Here is a 22848-nt window from a genome sequence, read left to right on the forward strand (position 1 = left end):
CCATCACTTATTTATTGTTAATGGATCGTAGACTTCAATTCTGGGGAAATCCTACTTAAGAGATCTTGAGATCAGGGATTCAGGGATGACAGAAATATAGATGGAGAGAGGAAAGAAATTGTAGATATCATTGGATCATATATTGAAAGACAAAAAAAAAATCAGCATTCAGTGATAGAATAATGAGTTTGGAAATGAAAGTGACATTAATCCCTCTCACTTGTCCCTATTCTCCTCCTCTTCCTCCTTCAAAGAACTTCAAATCTTTTCTTCCTTCTCAAGAGATCCCAGGAGGAATAGTTTTAAGATTAGAGAACTGAAGAAGAAAAATGGTATTTCTGAGACTTTGAAGACATTTGGGGCAGGTCTTTCCCATCTCTAGCCCTCCACTTCAGTTTAACACTTTAGAAAGAAGGCTGGTTTGGGAGTCGGATGATCTGAGTTCAAATTTCAATCATTTTTCAATCACATCTGATTCTGTTTCACCATTTGAGGTTTTCCTGGAAAAGCTAGTGGAGTGGTTTGCCATTTCTTTCTCCAGCTCATTTTACTGATGGAGAAACTGAGGCAATCAGGATGAAATTACTTTCCCAGGGACATATAGGTAGTTAAACTAGATTTGAAGAATCAAGAAGAGGTTTCCTGACTCTATGCACTATGGTATCATACTTTCCCTAGATAGGATATTCCTAGAAATCATTCTAGCCTCATTAAGCGTAGGACAAAAGTGAGAGATGGAGTTGATCCATGTCAAAACTCACTCTCCAGGATCTCCATTCAGAGCCCAAGGCAGAGAATTCAGAATTCTAGGTTAGTCTCCAGCTGCCACTGACTTGCTAGGTCATATTGGGAAGTTTCCTCCCATAATATGAGAAGAGTGGGCTAGCTGGTCATTGGAATAGCTCTAGACGTGTTCCTATGTTCATCCTTTCACCTCTCTGTTCCTCAATTTCCCCATTTGTGAAAAGGCTCGGCATGGTGGAAATGTAGCTAAATTCTCTAATTTCTAAACTTTCCTCCAGTTCTGATGCTTTGAGGTTAAGGGTGCTTTTGGAAACAATAATTCTACCCCAAAGAAGGCAGTCTATCACCCACCCCCTTACATTGTAGGGGAGACAGAGGAAGAAACAAGCCTCCTTCCTGTTTTCAGAGGAAGACAGATGGTTAAGGCTATTTGGAGTCTGGAGGAGGGAGAGCTCCCTGGAGACTGGGGCAGTCAGGAAAGACTTCCAGGAGGTTAAGACTTGGGCAGGAACTTGAAAGATGGAAGAAGACAAAGGAAAGATCTGGAGTTGGAAGAGGAGACTAGTCCCAGCTGGAATTTTTGTCAAAATAATAACAACAGACAAGGCACACATTTCTATGTTTTTTAAAGCTAACCCCACCTGGGATTTTTGTCAAAATAATAACAGACAAGGCACACGTTTCTATGGTTCTTTAAAGTCTGTGAAATATTTAAAGTTTCACCTTTCCCTGAGGGAGGAAGTGGTGAAGGGCAAGAAAGACTTGAACATATACTGCAACATATCTAACATATATAGGACTGCTTGCCATCTAGGGGAGGGAGTGGAGGGAGGGAGGGGAAAAATCAGAACAGAAGCGAGTGCAAGGGATAATATTGTTTTTTTTTTTTAATTTTAAATTTTATTTTATTTAATAATAAATTTGTATTGACAGAATCCATGTCAGGATAATTTTTTTACAACATTATCCCTTGCACTCGCTTATGTTTCGTTTTTTCCCCTCCCTCCCTCCACTCCCCCCCCCAAGATGGCAAGCAGTCCTATATATGTTAAATATGTTGCAGTATATCCTAGATACAATACATATTTGCAGAACCGAACAGTTCTCCCGCTGCACAGGGTTCAGAAGGTAAAAATAACTCAGGAAGAAAATCAAAAATGCATATAGTTCACATTCGTTTCCCAGTGTTCCTTCTTTGGGTGTAGCTGTTTCTGTCCATCATTTATCCATTGAAACTCTGTTAGGTCTCTTTGTCATAGAAATCCACTTCCATCAGAATACATCCTCATACAATATCGTTGTCGAAGTGTATAATGATCTCCTGGTTCTGCTCATCTCACTTAGCATCAGTCCATGTAGGTCTCTCCAAGCCTCTCTGTATTAATCCTGCTGGTCATTCCTTACAGAGCAATAATATTTCATAACATTCATATACCACAATTTACCCAGCCATTCTCCAATTGATGGGCGTTCATTCAATTTCCAGTTTCTAGCCACTACAAACAGGGCTGCTACAAACATTTTGGCACATACAGGTCCCTTTCCCTTTAGTATCTCTTTGGGGTATAAGCCCAGTAGAAACACTGCTGGATCAAAGGGTATGCACAGTTTGATAACTTTTGGGGCATAATTCCAGATTGCTCTCCAGAATGGCTGGATTCGTTCACAACTCCACCAACAATGCATCAGTGTCCCCGTTTTCCCGCATCCCAAGGGATAATATTGTAAAAAAAAATTACTCTGGCATGGATTCTGTCAATATAAAGTTATTATAAAATAAAATAAATTTTGTTAAAAAAAAGAAAGAAAGACTTGAACTAGGGTTCAGAATAACTCAATAGACAGGATAATAGATTTTGAAGCCTGAAGATCTGGGTTCAAATTCTATCTGGGCTATTTTCTACTTGAGTCACCTGGCCTTCCTCAGTTTCCTGCTTTGTAAAATGAGCCTTCACTAGCTGATCTATGTCTAAGGTTCTTCTCCATTTAATAAGCATTGATTAAACACCTGCTAATATCCTGAGTACAGTACCGAGTACTAGAGATAAAAAGACAAAAGAGAGATCAGTTGCTGTCCTCAAAAAACTTCCCTTGGGGTGGGGGTGGGGAAAACAACTGAGAGACCCCCTGAAATAGAAACAGATCCCCAAGGGTCAAATATTCACTTCGAATTTTTGCTGATTGACACCTTTGACGTAGCCAAGTAAATAAATACAAAGTAATTTTGGTGGGTAGTTAGGTGGTACAGTGGATAGAATGCTAGACATGGAATCAAGAAGACATGAGCTCAAATGTAACCTTAGACACTGACTAGTTGTGTGATCCTGTGCAAGTCACTTTACGCTGTTGCTTCAGTTTTCTCATCTGTAAATTGAGAAAGAAACGGTGCTCCAATATCTACAAAGAATACCCCAAGTGGGATTATGAAGTGAGACACAACTAAACAACAATTTTTTTCTTAATAGTTTTTTACTTTTTTCTCAATTACATGTAAAGATAATTTTCAATATGCATTTTTGCAAGATTTTGAGTTTCAAATTTTTCCCTCTCCCTCCCTCACCGCTCCCCTCCCCAAGATGGCAAGCAATCTGATATCGATTTTATATGTGCAGTTACTAAAACATATTTCCATATTAGTCATGTTGTGAAAGAAAAATCAAAACAAAGGGGGAAAACTATAAAAAAGAAAAAAACAACAAAAGTTAAAATAGTATGCTTTGATCCACATTCAATCTCCACAGTTCTTTCTCCAGATGCAGACGGCATTTTCCATCACGAGTCTATCGGAATTGTCTTGGATCATTGTATTGCTGAGAAAAATTAAGTCTATCATAATCAATCATCACATAATCTTGCTGTTACTGTGTACAGCGTTCCCCTGGTTCTGCTCACTTCAGCATCAATTCATGTAAGTCTTTCCAGGTTTTTCTGAAATCATCCTGCTGATCCTTCCTTATGTAATAATAGTATTCTATTACATTCATATACCCATAATTTATTCAGCCATTCCCCAACTGAAGGGCATCCACTCATTTTCCAGCTCCTCACCACCACAAAAAAGAACTGCTACGTATATTTTGCTCGTGTGGGTCCTTTTCCCTCTTTTATTGTCTCTTTGGGATACAGACACAGTAGAAACACTGCTGGATCAAAGGGTGTGCAGTTTTATAGCCCTTTGGCTATGATTGCTCTCCAGAATGGTTAGATCATCTCACAACTGGACCAACAATGGACCAATAATGACCAGCATCTATTGTTACCCATTAAATTACTAGCAATAATTGGGCATTAATAACTTGCTATTAAATACTTTTATTAAAATTTTATAGATTAGAGAATTGTTCTAGTGGACTTCCTCTGCTACAAAGTATCCCTCAGACCCTGTTCTCAGGGGATACAACCCACAGATCATTGTGCTTACATCATAGATGAGAGAAACTAAGGGAAAGAGACACCGGCTTAAGCTCTGCTATTGATTCATTATGTGAATCCCCATAATAATCGTGGAAGGTTCTCTTCATTTTTTGGATGGGAAAACTGAGAATGAAAGAGGGAAAGGGAACAAGGAAACACATTGGTGACATCAGGAAAGAGGCCCCAGGCATTTCCTATCTGATAGGTTCTTCCTGTGGTCTCCTTCTCCCATCCTCCCGCTCCTCGAACTCCTGGGATAGAGTGCCCAGGTTGTTGGGAAGTTGAAGGTGAAGGACTGTGGAGAATATTACTCCCACCTCCCGTTTTTTTAAATGATGTATACAGGGCTGATTTTGACCAAAATACCTGGATTCATGCCCTGCTTCTGAAACATCTTAGCTGTGTGATCCGTTTTTTAATCTCCAAGGCAACTTAATAAGATTCTGAATTACAGTAGAATTGTTGATCTGCGTCAGTGGAGAACAATTCCATGCAGGGAGTTCTCTAAACCATGAAATCATTAGACATGAAGTCTAAATTCCCTAGATTCTCTCCCCCCTCCCCATCCACTTTCTTCCCATTCCCAATAGCCAGATGTTAAAGAAGTAGGAGGAAAGGGAAGGACATCAGGAATTTATAGGCCGTGATTCCCGCCCCCCACACTCCTTTTTTTTTTTTTTTTTTTGTAATCCTAACATGGAGCATGATCATTGGCACTTAGTAGGTGCTTAATGAATGTTTGTTGACTGAGTGAGTGATGACTGCCCTGGATACAAAACTCTATCTATAAATCGATGAAGTGAAATTAAATAGATTTCCACTTAAAGTTGTATTCTTGAATTAAAGAAAATCAGTTGCCCCAATATAAGCTGGGGCACAGCAACTCAAGGTGAAGTTACTAAATCCATGGATGGACCTGTGATCCCTTCAATATAGCTGCTTCCTCTGTGTCCCAGATTAAAAGCCATCAGGATCTTCCTTCCCATCGTGTATAAAGATCATGCACGTGTTCCCATAATTCCTATACAAATCAGCTTTTCAAATCACCAGACTCTCTAACACCAGACTCTCTAACAAATCAGAGTCTAAAAAGACTCTGTGTTTTTAAGCACAACTCTGTCAGAAACAACTTTTATCCATCTAATATTCTTTTATTTATTTATTTTAAATTTTAATTTAATTTTATTTAATAATAACTTTGTATTGACAGAATCCATGCCAGGGTAATTTTTTACAACATTATCCCTTGCACTCGCTTATGTTTCGTTTTTTCCCTTCCCTCCCTCCACTCCCCCCCCCCAAGATGGCAAGCAGTCCTATATATGTTAAATATGTTGCAGTATATCCTAGATATAATACATATTTGCAGAACCGAACAGTTCTCCTGTTGCACAGGGAGAATTGGATTCAGAAGGTAAGAATAACTCGGGAAGAAAATCAAAAATGCAAATAGTTCACATTCGTTTCCCAGTGTTATCTAATATTCTTTTCAATGCAAATATTTTTAGATGTTTTTCCTCCTCTGAGCCAATTGGGGTTAAGTGACTTGCCCAAGATCACACAGCAGGAAGTGTTAAGTGTCTGACACCAGATTTGAACTCAGGTCCTCCTGACTTCAGGGTTAGTGCTCTATCCACTACACCAGCTAGCCCCAAATATTTTTAGTTTTAAGAGAGAAATGTTAAAACTGGCATATATCCACTGCAGATATCTTTCTTCCTCAAAGACCCTGTATGGTAACATTCATTTTCATTGTCTTCCCCATTAATTTTTGAGCTCCTGGAGGGAGGGACTGTTTTTACTTCTTTGGTAAGCCTTATGCTTAGCACTGACGCATAGTAGGTGCTTGCTTCATAAATGCTGGTTGATAGCATTTCCAGGTATCTTGAATTTGGAGAGGAAGAGGAAAGGAAGAGGACAAGCACTTCTTAAGCTCCTATTAGTGCTGGTGGATCTTTATAAACATTATCTCCTTTGATCTTCAAAACAACCTGGGAAATCGGTGCTATTATTATCCCTATTTGACAGATGAGAAAACAGGGTGAAATGATTCACCCTGTTACTAAGTGTGGAGGTGAGATTTGAATTCAGGTCTTCCTGATTCTAGGCCCAATGCTCTGTGTCCCTTAGCTGCTCCCTAGGAAGCTAGAAGAAGTCACAATATTTTTTAAATAATATATATTTTTTCCCCTAATTACATAAAGATTTTTTAACATTTTTTTTGTAAGATATTAAGAAAAATGTTTTCCCTCTCTCCTTCCTAAGACAGTAAGCAATTTTATGTAGGTTATATATGTGTAATCATGCAAAACATTTCCAAATTACTCATGTTCACTATATATATATATATATATATATATATATATATATATATATATATATATAAAAATTGTGTTAATATTAGAGCAGATGGCATAGTGGATAGAGCTTTAGACCTGGAATCAGAAAGACTCATCTTCTTGAATTCAGATGCAGCTTCAGATACTTTATTTTTTTATCTTTTGTTCTCCTTTTGGCTCCTTTGTTTTTAAATTTGGGAAGTTAGGTGGACCTGGAGTCAGGGAGATTCATCTTCCTGAATTCAATCCAGACACTGTAGCTATGTCACCCTGACAAATCACTTAATCCTATTTTCTCAGTTGTCTCATCTATAAAAATGAGAAAAGGAAATGGCAAACCACTCCAGTACTCCAGCCAAGAAAACCCCAAATGGGGTCATATAGTCAGACAAGCACGTGAACATTCCGAGAATAGTAAATAATAATGTCATTTCATCTGGAACTAGAACAACTCCATTCTTTCTTTGACCCCTCCCCTCAAAGATAAAAAGGGGCTCCTCCCTATGATCAATATCATAATCCTATTGGAATGAAAGAAAGTTAGCATATCCCTTCAAACTGAAAAGAGGGCACTTCCCCTGAGTTGCTCACAGCCTATTGCTTCAGGGATGGGAAGCTGATAATCAAGACTAGACAAGAATACTTTTGTCTTAAATTAGGTTTCCACCCTTAATTCACTTTCCTTAAGAAAGGACTTTTGTTCTTGACCTTATCCACCTTTCTAAGTCTGGAAAGGATTTTGAGACAAGAGAAATATTTATTTCTTAATACATCCAGAGGCTAGAGAAACTGAAAGAAGGTTTTTCCCTATGGTTCCATACATCCTTTACAATTTTTGCTGGTTCCCTCCCCCCCCCAGTTCCATTCTGGGGTTTTCATGGGAGAGATATTGGAATGGTTTGTTATTCCTTCTCCAACCCTATAGATGAGGCAACTGAGAAAATAGGGTTAAGTGACTTGTCTACATAAGTAGACAGTACCTGATGCTAGATTTGAACCCTGGAAAATGAGTCTTACTGTCCTGGTCCAGTATTCTGTGCACCGGGTCACCTAGTTTCTCCCCAATTTAAGCAATATTAAAACTAAGGAGCAAAAAGAACAAAAGATTTAAAAAATACAAATATAATAAAAAAGTCAAAGCAGACTTGTCTCACCATAGTTTCCCTTTTTTTTTTCTTTAGTTTAATTTATTATTGATTTTATTCTTAATGTTAAAAAAGCCAGTGGAATTACTTGCCCACAAAGAGCCAATTCGGAAATGATGACGCCATAGCTGTTTCCTGTTAAAATATAATCGGTTTCATTTTTTTGCTGTTATGTTATTTAGTGCTTGTCACATTTAGTGCTTTTGACTCTCTTCTTGGACCAAATCAACCAACAAGCATTTATTTCTTCAGTACCTGCCAGGCACTGACTGGGGATACAAAAATAAAAATGAAACTTTTCTATTCTCCAGCTTTGAGGAACTACGTATCCATAGAGAAAGATTTATAATACACAGGCAGGAAGTTTCTACAAGCTTTTTGCCTCTCATTTCTTATTCCTGAACAATATCTTCTGTCCATTCTGCAAAAATGCCCATCTTTGAAATAGTTACAGAGTATTAAAGTATGTGTTGATTGAGTGATTTATTTTTCAAAAGTTTATAATTTTAATTGACTTTTTTTTACATTATAAACATTTCCAGATTACCCTGTTCCATTGAGAGCTCTCTTGCAACAAAGTAAAGCCAATTAAGCAAAACTAATAATTATAATGAACATGAACATGACATTCCAGTAATGTTCCCCCCTCCCCTTAAAAGTGTTTCTTCATTAATAGAATAAAAATTATTTTCCCTTTCTACCATCTCCTACTCATTGAGTGGAAAGGGGTGAAGAAGGAAGCAGAGAGGAAGCATTTATACTTACTATGAATTTTCCAATTGATGTAACGCAAGGTTTTGCAAGGGTTAATGTTGAAAAGTTGTCTATGCATATGTTTTGAAAATAAAAAGCAGAGGACAGCTAGGTGGCGCAGTGGATAGAGCCCCAGCCCTGAAGTCAGGAGGATCTGAGTATAAATCTGACCTCAGACACTTAACACTTCCTAGCTGTGTGACCCTGGGCAAGTCACTTAACCCCAATTGTCTCAGCAAAAAAAAAGAGAGAGAGAGAGAGAGAGAGAGAGAGAGAGAGAGAAGAGAGAGAGAGAGAGAAGAGAGAGAGAGAGAGAGAGAGAGGGAGAGAGGGAGAGAGGGAGAGAGAGAGAAAGAAAGAGAGAGAGAGGGAAAGAGAGAGAGAAAGAAAATAAAAAGTGTTAAATTAAAAAAAAAAAAAAAAAAGAATTATCCACTGGAAAAAAGAGACAAACAGAAGTTATTTGCTAAAGATACACAGCTAGTGTGAATGTCTGATGCTGAATTTGAACACAGGTTCTCCTGATTCTAGGTCTGTTTCTCTACCAGCTGCATCACCTACTAGTTAGTGAACGTTTATAGGTGGTCTAATAACCATGTGATCCTCAGCATCCTCGATCCCCATCATTGTATATGGGCCTTCACAAGACTAGGGACCACTTTGTGTTTATTCTCATTTCACAAGTCTCTATGCTCACCATCAGATTTCCAGCCTACTGCTAGATTCTCTCCTCTTGGCTAGCTTGTTGTTTAGCAAGCTGCCTGTTGCTGGACAGGCTCCTTTCCAGAAAGACAGACCTTGCCAGAATTGATTCTCTGTTAGCATGGCCTCCAAGAACTCAAGGTCACCTCCATTCCACAATGAAGCATCTGGGAGAATTTTCATACTGTGTCTTAGCTAGCTGAATTCTTCATATTCCAGCATTCCATTATTCCTTCTTCTGAGAAGACTCCCTCACTTTTAAAATGAATTTGTTATTTTTTAATTGTTTTAAATGTGCTTACCTACAGACTAAAGGTTCAGTGGCTAGAGAATGGGGCCTAGAGTCAGGAAAATCTGAGTTCAAATTCAGCCTTGGATGATTACTAGCTGTGTGATCTTGAATATGTCACTTTACTGTTTGCCTCAGTTTCTTCATTTGTAAAATGAGAAGGAAATAGCAAATTACTCTAGTACCTTTGCCAAGAAATGTAAATGGGATCATATAGACTTGGACATAACTGAAAACAACCAAACTATACACACATACACATATATATGTAGATAGATATTATATATTTCCTACACATTTTTCAAAATATATATGCACATGTGCGTGTTTTTATTTCTCTGGAATAGTGATTTGTCATTACATTAATCAGAGTTCCTAAATGTTTTAAAGTTGTTTGTCTTGGGACATCTAGGTGGCTTAGTGGATCAAGCACCAACCCTGAAATCAGGAGGACCTGAGTTCAAATTTGCCCTCAGACACTTAACACTTCCTAGCTATGTGATCCTGGGCAGGTCACTGAACCCCAATCGCCTCAGTGGGAAAAAAAACAACAACAAGTTATCATTGTATAAATTATTCTCTTGGTTCTATTCACTTTACTCTATGATTCATACAATTCTTTCCAATACTTTTCCAATTCCTTTCATAATCATTAGATTTTTAAGAATGTTAGGGATAACAATCTTATCAAAATTTTTATATCATCTCCAATAAGAAAGATGTTCTTCACATAGAAGATACTTAATATATTATTATTGAATTAAATTTAATTTGAAAAAGGCCAGTGGATTTTAAATAAACTACAAACTCAGTATGTGTCAGCAGTGTCATAAATCACTTAAAATTCCCAATTCAATCTTAGTCTGCATAATCACAACCATGGCCATGACTACATAGACATAGACATAATGGCCAGACTACATAGAATCTCACAAGATCATAAATTTAGAGTTGTTTTTTAAAAATCTAATTAATTAATTAATTAATTTTTAATAACTTTTTATTGATAGAACGCATGCCAGGGTAATTTTTTACAGCATTATCCCTTGCATTCACTTCTGTTCCGATTTTTCCCCTCCCTCCCTCCACTCCTTCCCCCAGATGGCAAGCAGTCCTTTACATGTTGAATAGGTTACACTATATCCTGGATACAATATATGGGTGCAGAACCGAACAGTTTTCTTGTTGCACAGGGAGAATTGAATTCAGAAGGTATAAATAACCTGGGAAGAAAAACAAAAATGCAAGCAGTTTATATTCATTTCCCAGTGTTCTTTTTCTGGGTGTAGCTGCTTCTGTCCATCTTTGATCAATTAAGGCTCTCTTTATCGAAGAGATCCACTTCCATCAGAATACATCCTCAAACAGTATCGTTGTTGAGGTATATAATGATCTCCTGGTTCTGCTCATTTCACTCAGCATCAGTTCATGTAAGTCTCGCCAGTCCTCTCTGTATTCATCCTGCTGGTCATTCCTTACAGAACAATAATATTCCATAACGCTCATATACCACAATTTACTCAACCATTCTCCAATTGATGGACATCCATTCATTTTCCAGCTTCTAGCCACTACAAACAGGGCTGCTACCAACATTTTGGCACATACAGGTCCCTTTCCCTTCTTTAGTATCTCTTTGGGGTATAAGCCCAGTAGTAGCACTGGTGGATCAAAGGGTATGCACAGTTTGATAACTTTTTGAGCATAGTTCCAAATTGCTCTCCAGAATGGCTGGATGTGTTCACAATTCCACCAACAATGTATCAGTGTCCCTGTTTTCCCACATCCCCTCCAACATTCCCCATTATCTTTCCCTGTCATTCTAGCCAATCTGACAGGTGTGTAGTGGTATCTCAGAGTTGTCTTAATTTGCATTTCTCTGATTAATAATGATTTGGAGCATATTTTCATATGTCTATAAATAATTTCAATTTCTTCGTCTGAGAATTGTCTGTTCATATCCTTTGACCATTTATCAATTGGAGAATGGTTTGATTTCTTATAGATTAGAGTCAGTTCTCTCTATATTTTGGAAATGAGGCCTTTATCAGAACCTTTGATTGTAAAAATGTTTTCCCAGTTTATTGTTTCCCTTCTAATCTTGTCTGCATTTGTTTTGTTTGTACAAAAACTTTTCAATTTGATATAATCAAAATTTTCTTTGTTGTGGTCAATAGTGATCTCTAGTTCTTCTTTGGTCATAAATTCCTTCCTCTTCCACAGGTCTGCGAGGTAAACTATCCTATGCTCTTCCAATTTATTTATCATCTCATTCTTTATGCCTAGGTCATGAACCCATTTTGACCTTATCTTGGTGTACGGTGTTAAGTGTGGGTCAATGCCTAGTTTCTGCCATACTGATTTCCAATTTTCCCAGCAATTTTTGTCAAATAGTGCATTCTTATCCCAGAAACTGGTGTCTTTGTTATCAAACACTATATTATTAAAGTTATTGGCTGTTTTGTCCTTTGAACCTAACCTATTCCATTGATCAACTAGTCTATTTCTTAGCCAATTTCTTAGTCTATTTCTTAGCCAATACCAGATGGTTTTAGTATAAATTTAGAGTTTTAAGAGACCTTGTAGTTCATTAATTGGAATTATAGGTTATAAATTGACTTTAGTGATCAACGGATTCAAACAATTTCTTTGTTGATTGTTTTTTCTCAACAGTATTTTATTTTTTCAATTACATGTAAAGAGAGTTTTCAATATTCATTTTTGTAAGACTTTGTATTCTTTTTTTTTTTTTTTTGGCTGAGGCAATTGGGGTTAAGTGACTTGACCCACATAGCTAGGAAGTATTAAGTGTTTGAGGGCAGATTTGAACTCAGGTCTTCATGACTTCAGGGCTGGGGCTCTATCTACTGGGCCATCTAGCCTCCCCAAAATTTTTTCTCTCCTTCCCCAAGACAGCAAGAAATCTGATATGAGTTAAATATGTGCAATTCTTTTAAACATATTTCCATATTTGTCACATTGTACAAGAAAAACCATCCCAAAAGGGGAAAAAAATACAAGAAAAAATAAACAGACCAAAAAACCCCCCAAAAGTGAAAATCCTATGCTTTGGTCCATATTCAGTCTCCATAGTTCTCTCTCTGAATGGGGATGGCATTTTCCATTCCAAGTCTATTGGAATCAATCAGTTCATTTCATGATAGCAACTAGGTGATGCAATGGATAATATGCCAGCCCTGGAGGCATGAAGACTGAGTTCACATGTATTCTGATATTATTGGCTGTGTGATTTGGGAGCAGCACTTCTCCTCTACCTGTCTCAGTTTTCTCATCTGTAAAATGGAATTAATGATGGCACTTATCTCTCAGGATTTCTGTGAGCATCAAATGAGAACATATGTAGAAAGTGCTTTCTTGACCTTGAAGTAAAAGTGCTTTATGAAAGTTAATTATTAGCATCATAAGCTCAAGCAAATCCTTTAAACTTTCGAGTCTGTTTCATTGTCTGTAAGATGAGAATTATTACATCCGTAATAGCTACCTCATAAGGTTATTATGAAGTGCAAATGAGATAATGTCTGTAAATTGTTTTGTAATGAGTAGAGGAACCAGACCTGTCATTCCAAAGGAGCCTTCTTGACTCCAGATCCAGCACTCCATCAGTTTCATCACCTACTGCTTATCCTACAGTATGTGCTTAATAAATGTTTGTGGAACGACTGCTTTTGATAGAAATGGACTTGAGATAAATTGTGATCCTGCTATTATCATTTTATATCTGATATTAATTCTATTAATATAGTCATATTAATTCCACATGATTTAAATTAATTCTAATATCCATATTTAATAGCTAATAATCATAATTAGTGCCCTAATCCACTAAATGAACTGCTTTTTTGTAGTTGATTAAAAGAATCAGGATATAAATTCTTTCGTTGTAGGCTCTAATGAAGTAGCTTTCTCAAATCCCAGCCTACTTCCACAGGATTCTGCAAACCTCTTCTTGGTCTCTACATTGTGAAGCTTTTCATTCGCTGGATCTTGTTATCAGGTAGACCTGAGTTCAAATCCAGCCTCAGATATTTACTAGCTGTGTGACCCTGGGTACATTACTTCTCTGTTTACCTCAATTTCCTCATATGTAAAATGAACTGGAGAAGAAAATGGCAAATCATTCTACAATCTCTGCTAAGAAAATCCCAAATGGGGTCATGAAGATTCTAATAGGAATGAAATGATTGAACAATACATTTTGGAGATGATAATGTATATGGTACGGTGATATCTAAGAAATATTTTGTTTTTGTCCTCATGAATCAACGCTATATTTAGGCAATCATGGGCAACATTTTCATCTGTGATAATGGTCTGATTCCAGGACAATGTGTGATTGAGTTCTCTAAAATACTTGAGTTCTGTATGTTTAAAAACAGGATTTGTCATCCCTCAGTCCCTGAAAGACAGTGACCTTTTGATGAATAATCCTAGCCCCAAGTCATGTCTAGCTTATTAATTACTAGTATTATTATAATTATTAGCCTTATTACACTATTCTTTTTCTCTCTCTAAGTCTTAGAAGTTAGGTGGGGCATGATAGCAGCCTCCAAGTATTAGGACTGTTACAGAGAAGGGTTACTAGGAGTCAGGGCAAATAGCAATGGAGGGTGGGGTAGCAGTGAAGAAGTGAGGTGGGGGATCTATGTATATATAAATACTTGTAACACCTCTTTTTGTGATGATAAAGAATCAGAAATTCAGAGGATGTCCATTAATTGGGAAATGACTGACCAGGTTATGATTTATGAATGTCATGGAATCCTATGGTCTTCATATAATTAATATAATACTATTCTATAGAAATGACTTTCAGAAAGGCCTATTATGTCTGGCTTATAACTTATACCAGTCAGAGCTATCCAAGAATGGAATAGGTTGGCTGGGGAGGTAGATTTAGAATTGTTGATCAAAATTATACATGACAACAAAATTATATTATGATAAATTCTGGTGGATGTGACTCTTTCCAACAATAAGATGATTGAGGCCAGTTCCAATGATCTTGTGATGAAGAGAGCCATCTATACCCAGAGAGAGACTGTGGAAACTGTGTGGTTCACAACATAGCATTTTCACTCTTTTTGTTGTTGTTTACTTGCATTTTGTTTTCTTTCTCATTTTTCTTCCCTTTTTGGATCTGATTTTACTTGTGCAGCAAGATAATTGTATAAATATGTATACATATATTGGATTTAACATGTATTTTAACATGTTTAACATATATTGGATTACCTGCCATCTAGGGGAGAAGAAAATTTGGAACACAAAGTTTTGCAAGGGTCAATGTTGAAAAATTATCCATGTATATGTTTTGAAAATAAAAAGCAAAACAAAAATAAAAATAAAACAAAAAAGAATTGTTAATTAACAAGCATTTATTAAGAGCCCACTGTATGCTAGCATGGGATTGCAAACAAGGGCAAAAAACAGACTTTGATTTCAAATAGTTCAGAGTCTTTTGGGAACAGAAATAGCCATCTATTAGCAAACAAGATAGACGTAAAGGATAAGTTGGAGACAATCAATAGAGGGAGGGTACTGGCATCAAAGGGGGCTGAGGAAAGCTTCTTCAGGAGATGAGATTATAGCTGGGATGGAAAGGAAGCTAGGAAAGCTGAGGCAAAAATGAGAGAATTCCAGCAATGGGTTGGGAAATATTTGATCTTATGTTGGAAAATTAGGACCCACTAATGCATTGTTGGTGAAATTATGAACTGATTCTACCATTCTGGAAAGCAATTTGGAACTTTGCCCAAAGGGCTATCAAATTTTGAATATCCTTTGATCTAGTATTATCACAAATAAGTCTATTTCTTTTTTTCTTTTCTTTTTTTAAAAAATAACTTTTTATTACCAGAACCCATGCCAAGGTAATTTTTACAACATTATCCCTTGCACTCTCTTCTATTCCGATTTTTCCCCTTCCTCCCTCCACTCCCTCCCCCAGATGGCAAGCAGTCTTATACATGTTAAATAGGTTACAGTATATCCTAGATACAGTATATGTGTGCAGAACCGAACAGTTCTCTTGTTGCACAGGGATAAGTCTATTTCAAAGAGATTTTTTAAAAAGGGAAAAGGACCTTTCTATATAAAAATACTTGTAGCACCTCTTTATGGTAAAGAATCAGAAATTGAGAGGATGTCCATCAATTGGGGAATGACTGAACAGGTTGTGATTTATGAATGTAATGGAATACTATTGTCTTAATATAATTAAGATATACTAGTCTATAGAAATGACAAGAAGGCAGATTTCAGAAAAACCTGAAGAGACTTCTATGAACTGATGCAAAGTGAAGTGAGATGAACCCGGAGAATATTGTACATAGCAACAGCAACATTGTGAGATGATCAACTATGATCAACTTAGTTCTTTCCTCAGCAATACAAGGATCTAAAACAATTCCAAAGCACTCATGATGAAAAATGCTATCCACCGCCAGAGAAAGAACTATGGTGACTGAATGCAGATCGAAGCATACTATTTTCACTTTCTTTATTTTTGTTCATGGTTTTTTTTTTTCCTTTTGCAAGCTGTAACTTTTTTTTTTTTTTTTTTTGCAAACTGTTTCTTCTTTTACATCATGACTAATATGGAAATGTTTTACATGATGGCACATATAAAACCTATATCAAATTGCTTAATATCTTAAGGAGTAGAAAGACCCAGGGAGAAAATTTTATTTAAAAATGAATTTTTAAAAATTGTTTTTAGATATAAATTAAAAAAAAAATCAAATACTCTCCAAAATAAGAAAGGATATTTGATCCTGGAGGGGATGGGGAGCCAGTGGAGTTGGCGAGGTGGTCAGATCTGTGGTCTGGGAAGATCTAATTGGTGACTAAGTGAATGGGGACTGGAGTGCAGAGAAACCAGCTAGCAGCCTGGTGTAATAGTGCGAGTCACAGTGATCTGAACCTGAACGGTGGCAATGTCAGAGAGAAAAGGGCCTCTCAAAGAGATGGCTAATGGAAGTACCTTCAAGACCCGCCACCTCCTTTTATTTTAGTTAATTTAAAAATTATTCTTGCTTTTTATTCCGATCACAAACCCCAAATAAAAGGGCAGAAACCTCAGTCTAGGCAGACCTAGAGACGGGAAAACTTGAGTCCAAAAGCGACCTCAGATACTTAGTATCTGCCTCAGATACTCACTATCTGGGCAAGTCATTTAACCTCTGCCTCTTCTTCTTATCTTTAAAATAGGGAAGCCAATGGGAGCGCCCAGGATTGTTCCAGAACCAAATGAGTTAATATTTCTAAATACGCGGTTTTCTGGCCTTTTCTCTTCATTAAAAAAAACTGCCTCAGTTACCCTCTTTTCTTTTCTAATCCCCACCTGAGCCTGCTTTGCCACTCCGCCCATGCAGGGAACAAGAAAAACAAAACCTTTGCAACACATTCCCACGTCGGCCGGCGACCTCCCCCAGTACAGCTGAAGAAACTGAGTCGGTGCCGGGGGACAGAAGGAGAGCGCGGGCGGGATCCCGCTCGGACCTCGGAGAGCGGAGTTTCAGGGATTTTAGAATTTCCCGCTCCCCTTTGCCCCGTTGCCATTTTGAGCCTCAGTTTCCCTCTGTGTAAACTCCTGCCCAGGAGAGACGAGCACGTCCCCAGGCTCGCTCCCACAAAGACCCGGCACAAAGGGATATTTGCACGGAGGAAAGACTTTCCACGCGGTGGAGCGGGGGGAGCGCCTGGAAGAGCAGGGGCTGGGATGGGGAGGGGGCAGGCTGCAGTGGCGGCCAGGGGCCGGCAGGAGGCGGCGTCGCACCGCTCCCGGGCCCCGGCCCAGCCCCAGCCCCAGCCCGAGCCCAGCCCAGCCCACCGCAGCTCAGCCCTCCCCCGCGCGCGCTCGCTAGCTCCCTCGTTCCGTGCCTCCGCCCGCCCCGGACAATAACACCGCTCCTTCTCCTCCCCTCCCTCCCCTCCTCGCCGGGCTGCGATGCCTCGGAGCCTCCGCCTGCCCCCGCCCCCGCGCCCCGCAGCCCGGACCAGCCCCGCGCCCCTGCGCTAGCCGGCGGGGAGTGAGGGCGCAGCGGGCGCGGGGGCATCTCGGGCGCCGGGGATCGGGGACCTGGCTCCTCCCCGCCGCTCTGCACCTGGGCCCGGCCGCCGCCCCCGCCGCGGGGGCCCAGCCCTCAGCCCCCGAGGCTGCTCCCCCCTCGCCCCACCCTCCCCCAACCCCTCCCTGGCCGTCGCCGCCTCCTCCCCCTCCTCCTCCTCCTCCTCCTTCTCCTCCTCCTCCTCTTGCCAGCTTCAGACGCCCGGACTGCGGGAGCCATGGAGTGAGTAGCCGGGGTCTGGGGGCGCTGGGGATCTGGAGGTCTCTAGGCTGGAGGATTTGGCTGTGGGGGTCTGGGGCCTGGGATGGCTTAGGGCTGCGGTGTTCGGGGCGGTGGGGGGAGAGTGCCCGAGCATCCGGTAGCTAAAGGTCTGGAACAAGGAGACCGGGCGCTTGGGGCGGAGGGTCCAGCAGCCAGGGGTCCGTCTGCAGACTGAAGGCTGGGACCTGGAGTCTGAGGCTCCGCGCGCCCCCCACTCTCTCCCCCCGTCTCCCTGTGGTTAAAGGGCCTGATATAATAACCTGTGTCTGCTTCTTGGGGCTGAGGCTGTCAGTGGCTAGCCCCACCCCTTGTCGGTTGCCCCCACTGCACCCCGGGGGGGGGGCGCGAAATGAGGGGCTCCGAGAGCTTGGACGGAGGCTTCCCGCAGGTGGTGGGGGGCCTGGCCTCCTGTTCCTGTGCTCGGGAAGATGCTCCCTCAAGGTGGGGAAAGGGATGTAGGGAGCTAGTCTGCTGTGGGCCACATCCTCCCGAATACTCAAGGGCAGGGCCTGTGGCTGATCCCCCGCCAGGCACAGGTGCTCCGAGAGGCAGAGAGGATGGGCAGGGCCCTTCTGACTCTTGGGGAAGGGAGGCTCGCAACTTCGGCAGTCTTGGGTCTTTCAAGCCAAGATTTCCTCGTGTCCCCTCACCCCCATTCTCATCCTCTCTCCATCCCCATCCTCACCCTTCCCCTTTAAGTCCTGCTCTTACTCTCCATCCTCCCTGGAGTCTTCAGCAGCTCCCTCCCTGAAAGCTCTGACAAAGTCCCCCTTTCCTGTCTCCCCAAAGTGCCCCAGGCTCACCCCATCGCCCCCTTCCCTTCCTGGCAGCCTTCCCCGACCCCTCCCCCAGCCCGATTTCTCTCGGGAGTAAATGCTTGTTAATTCACGGACAACTTCTTTCTCATTCTTCATATCGTGATGGCCACCTCCTCACCGCTGCTAATAGAACTATGGGCCAGCTCCCGCCCTCGTGCTTCCCCACAGCGCCAGTGGGCTAATCCCTTCCCACTCTCCCCCTACCCCGTTCTGTCAGTCAGCAAGAGCGAGTGCCTACTGTGCGCTGAGCAAAAACGTGGCCCTTCTCCCCCACCCTAAAACAGCCTGAATGTAACTATGTCCATACAGCACACGTACACACACACCCAGTGGGGGGGAAGGGGAGAGGATGGCGGGTCCTGTCAAAAGGAAGGGGGGCGGGAGTGGGACATGGGGAAAAGTCTGAGCTTTGGCTCGAGGCTTACAGTTTGAAGGGACCCAGGTTAGTTAGTATAACTCCCACATTTTGCAGACAAGGAAACTGAGTCAAGAGAGGCACTAGTTTTTCCCCCACAATGGCTCCGATCTCTTTCCTCCTCTCCTTTGACTAGTATTTCTACTTGGGAACAACAGGCCGGCATTTTCCAGTTTGGGGGTGACTGAGCCCCTTTAGCAGGCTTGCTGTTAAGCTTGTCCCAGCCCTCTCTAAAGCCACTGGGTCGCTGGCGGTAGATCCCAGGTTTTTAGAAAGGTGCTTTGGGATCGCCTGCTAAACCATTGTCCCATCCTAGCAAACCCAAATCTCGGAGTGATGCTGTAACTGGGGAGTCCAGATATGGGGACTCTGCCTGCCCTGTCCCTGAATTTCCGTGTGATCCTTTTCCGATCAGGGCCTCAGTTTCCCTCTCTGTTAAATGAACTGCAAGAGCTCTCGAGTTCCTTTCCGGTCTCAGATGGTGATTCTAGGAACCTTCTCTAGTCCTCTCACCCCATGACTGAGGAGGCCCCACCCTTGGCTGGGCCTGAAACTTGGCCCCTTTTGCTTTAGAAACTCCTGACTAGCAGACAAAGCCCTATCCCAGAGGGAACCCAGCCCTGAGCCTCGGGGCCCTGGAGGGAGAGAGCAGCCCAACCCAGCTTCATCTTTTCCTCCCTTGTTTACCTCAGCACTTGCCTCAAAAGTCAGCCAGAGGTTCCAATGTGTGGCTGAGCCATGACCTAAGGAGAATTTGGTATAGAGCCCCCCATCGTAGCCTAGTCCCAGTGCTGAACTCTTGCCGGAAGGCCAGTTTAATTATATTCTGTATTTACTAAGTGTCTCCATTTCCATGCCAGCTGATGAGACACAGATTCGGCCCCCACCCTGTCCTCTGGGAACTTACCATCTAATAAGGGGGATTCCAAATACACACAAGTTAACTTGTATTAAGGACAAAAGAGACTCGGAGAACTCCAGGGACATTTGAAAAGCGGGGTAATGCTTTCAGATGAAGGGCAGGTGGTATCGGAAAGCTTCTAGGAGGAGGTAGCAGGTGGTATCTGAACTGGACATTGGAGGAAGAGAAAGATTTCAACAGGTGAAAAGGGAGAGGGAGGATATTCCAAGCAAGGGGCTGATCTCTGAACAGACAGGAAGGTGGAATGGAATCCGGGAGGAATCCGGCTTGGCCAAAACTGAGCATGTGAATAAGAGCAATATTTAAAAGAAAACAAAACAGGTAGATGGAGTGAGAGTTTCAAGGGCATTTACTGCTCATTAAGCAGTTTGGATTGTGTCCTTTGCACTAGGGAGCCCTCAAAGGGTGCTTTAGGAGAAGAGAATTTTGGTATTGGGTAAAGAATGGACTTGGAGAAGGGAGGGATCAGCAAAAATCTATTAAAACCTAATTCTTGTACATAGGGGATTCACCATTCAGAAATGATTAGACCATTTTTGGAAGGAGGGATCACTCCTAGCTGGTAACATGGGGGTAGCCATTCTGGAAGGCTTCTTGACATTTGAACTGGGTCTGGAAAGATCGTTTTAGAGATTTGAATCAGCAGCGCTGGGAGGAATATTGGGTGTCTTTTATAGGAGATAAAAGCACAGAAATGGGATCAGCTGGAGAAATGGGCTGGAGTTTTTCATTCATTCATTCATTCGTTAAAGCACATCTCCGAGCATGGTCCATGTCCATGGAAAAGATGGGGATGGTGGGATTTCTAGAACCCAAACAGAAGGCATCTATGTAGATAATTATTATTATTGGGGGAATTATTCACTATTAATAATATTCATAATCCTATGGAAAGCATTTTGTAAACTTTACAGTAAAATGTGAAGTATGTGAAAATATATTCATAAATATATGAATGTGAAAGCCAGTGTGGCAGGGTGGAATGGAACTGGCCAAAAAGCAGATTAATCAAGTACTGCCTCTGCTACATCCTGACTGCTTCTGTGGGTGAGGCACAGAACCCCTTGTTGTACTAGATTGCTCTCTACAAAGTGCTAACCCAATATTGGTAGAGATAGTTTCCTCTTCTGGGAATTCCCTGTGCTAATGAAATCCCACAGCCAGTCCCTATCCCTTTATTCCTAAAGCTCTCTATAAAAATTAGCTATGTTATCATTGGATACTTGATATATCAATCAGAAAGCAATTATTGGGTACTTGCTGTTTGCCGATCAGTTAGGCACTAGATTTGCAGAAATGAAAGTGAAAGTTTCTGCCCTTAAGGGGCTTATATTCTAAAGGCAGAGATAGTCATAGACATGTAGATACAAGTTAAATCAGGACTGGGGGAGGGAAGGGAGAGAGGGACCACACCAGATGATGCTTTTTGGATTGAGAATCAGGAAATTTGGCCTTTAAAATCTGACTTGCTTTGTAATCTTGAACATTTAGAGTCTCCTTTTTTTTTTCACTTATAAAACATGAATGTTTAGTCTTTAGGTATAGTTTGTTCCTGTCCTTCGTCATGTGTGGAATGCTCTTTCTCTCAATTCCAGTCCATTTTTGCCTATCTTTGTATCAGTATTTAGCTCAATTCGGTGCATGAGAGGCCCTCAATAAATGCTTGCTCACTTGCTTGGCCTCTTGGGATCCCTTTCTCCCTTTAAGGCACAACTTCTTCCACCTCCAACAAGACGTCTTTCCTACTCTGCTCTACACTCCACTGCTGTGAATTCATTTTTTTCTATGTATTCATGTTTACTCATGTGTGACCCTGCATTGTCCAAATAATATGTAAGCACCTTGAGGGTTAGTAGGATTTCATTCTTGTCTTTGTATCCTCAGCTTCTGTCACACTGTCTATTAGTGCTTAATTACTCTTTGGTAAAGTGAGAGGAGAAGATTTGGGCGGGTAAGTGTCATTGGCTATCTTCCCCTACCTGAAGTAAAAGAGGAATAATATTGCCATTTGAAATGTGTGAATGTTTGTGTACTTGTGTATGTGTGTGAGACTTTTTTCACAAGCACTTGGAATAATGTAGAGAGAACTTACTAGGGGACAAGATTTCAATTTGAAATCGGGAAGAGTTTCTTCACACAGTTATCTTGGAATGTTATATATTAAAGAGATATCTCTCTTGTCTTATCTCTACTGGCAAATGAAAACCAGAGACCCTAGAAATCATCTATCTGTCCAACCAACCCCAAGATGACCTCTGAACTCTAGGAAGCTCTTTGAAGGCCTGCCATTTTTTTCATTTTTGTCTTTGTATACACAATGATGATAGCATTTAAATAGGTTTGCAGAGCACTTTTTATACATTATCTCCCTTTTCCCTCACAACTACCCTGGGGAAGAAGGTGCTGTTATTTCATCCATTTCACAGTTGAGGAAACTGAGACTGAGAGCTGTTAAGTGATTTGCCCAGGCTCACTCACTAACATCAAAACTCAATTTAAGCTCAATACTTTTAACTATTATACCATCTGGCTGTCCATTTGGAGTATACCATTAGTGTTAGGTTTTTTTTTTTTAAATTGTGTCTGACTCTTCATGGCCCCATTTGGGATTTTCTTGGCAAAGATATTGGACTAGTTTGCCATTTTCTTCTTCAGTTCATTTTACAGAGGGAAACTGAGGCAAGCAGGGTGAGATGACTTGCTCTGCATCACATCGCTAGTCAATGTGAGGCTAGATTTGAAATAGTCTTGTGCCTCCAGCCCTGGCACTCTATCCACTATAATTTGGATTATAGTATCAATAGTAGATACTTTATCGGTATTTATTGAATAGATACAACACTGGGGGAAGATTGTAACTTCAGTCTCCCACCACTGGCAGGGAGGCACGCGGACCAGAAAGGAGCTGGTGACTTCCTGGCAGGGAGACTGATCTAGTCAGTCCAGGTTAGGTTAC

General features: G+C 40.8%; 1 protein-coding gene across 2 annotated transcripts in view; it reads left to right on the top strand.

Moving 5' to 3' along the window:
* The first annotated feature begins 17197 nt into the window (after positions 1–17197).
* PALM (paralemmin) overlaps positions 17198–22848 on the top strand; it is a 28267-nt gene continuing 22616 nt past the window's right edge. Inside the window, exon 1 of one of the 2 annotated variants that reach the window (XM_051972441.1) lies at positions 17198–17698. In XM_051972441.1, coding sequence (XP_051828401.1) covers positions 17694–17698 — 5 coding nt within the window. In that variant the 5' untranslated portion in view covers positions 17198–17693. The remainder of the gene's footprint in view (positions 17699–22848) is intronic. The other variant, XM_051972442.1, reaches the window with a different exon arrangement.

This window comes from Antechinus flavipes, chromosome 1 (genome assembly GCF_016432865.1).
Source record: "Antechinus flavipes isolate AdamAnt ecotype Samford, QLD, Australia chromosome 1, AdamAnt_v2, whole genome shotgun sequence".
Lineage (NCBI taxonomy): Eukaryota > Metazoa > Chordata > Mammalia > Dasyuromorphia > Dasyuridae > Antechinus > Antechinus flavipes.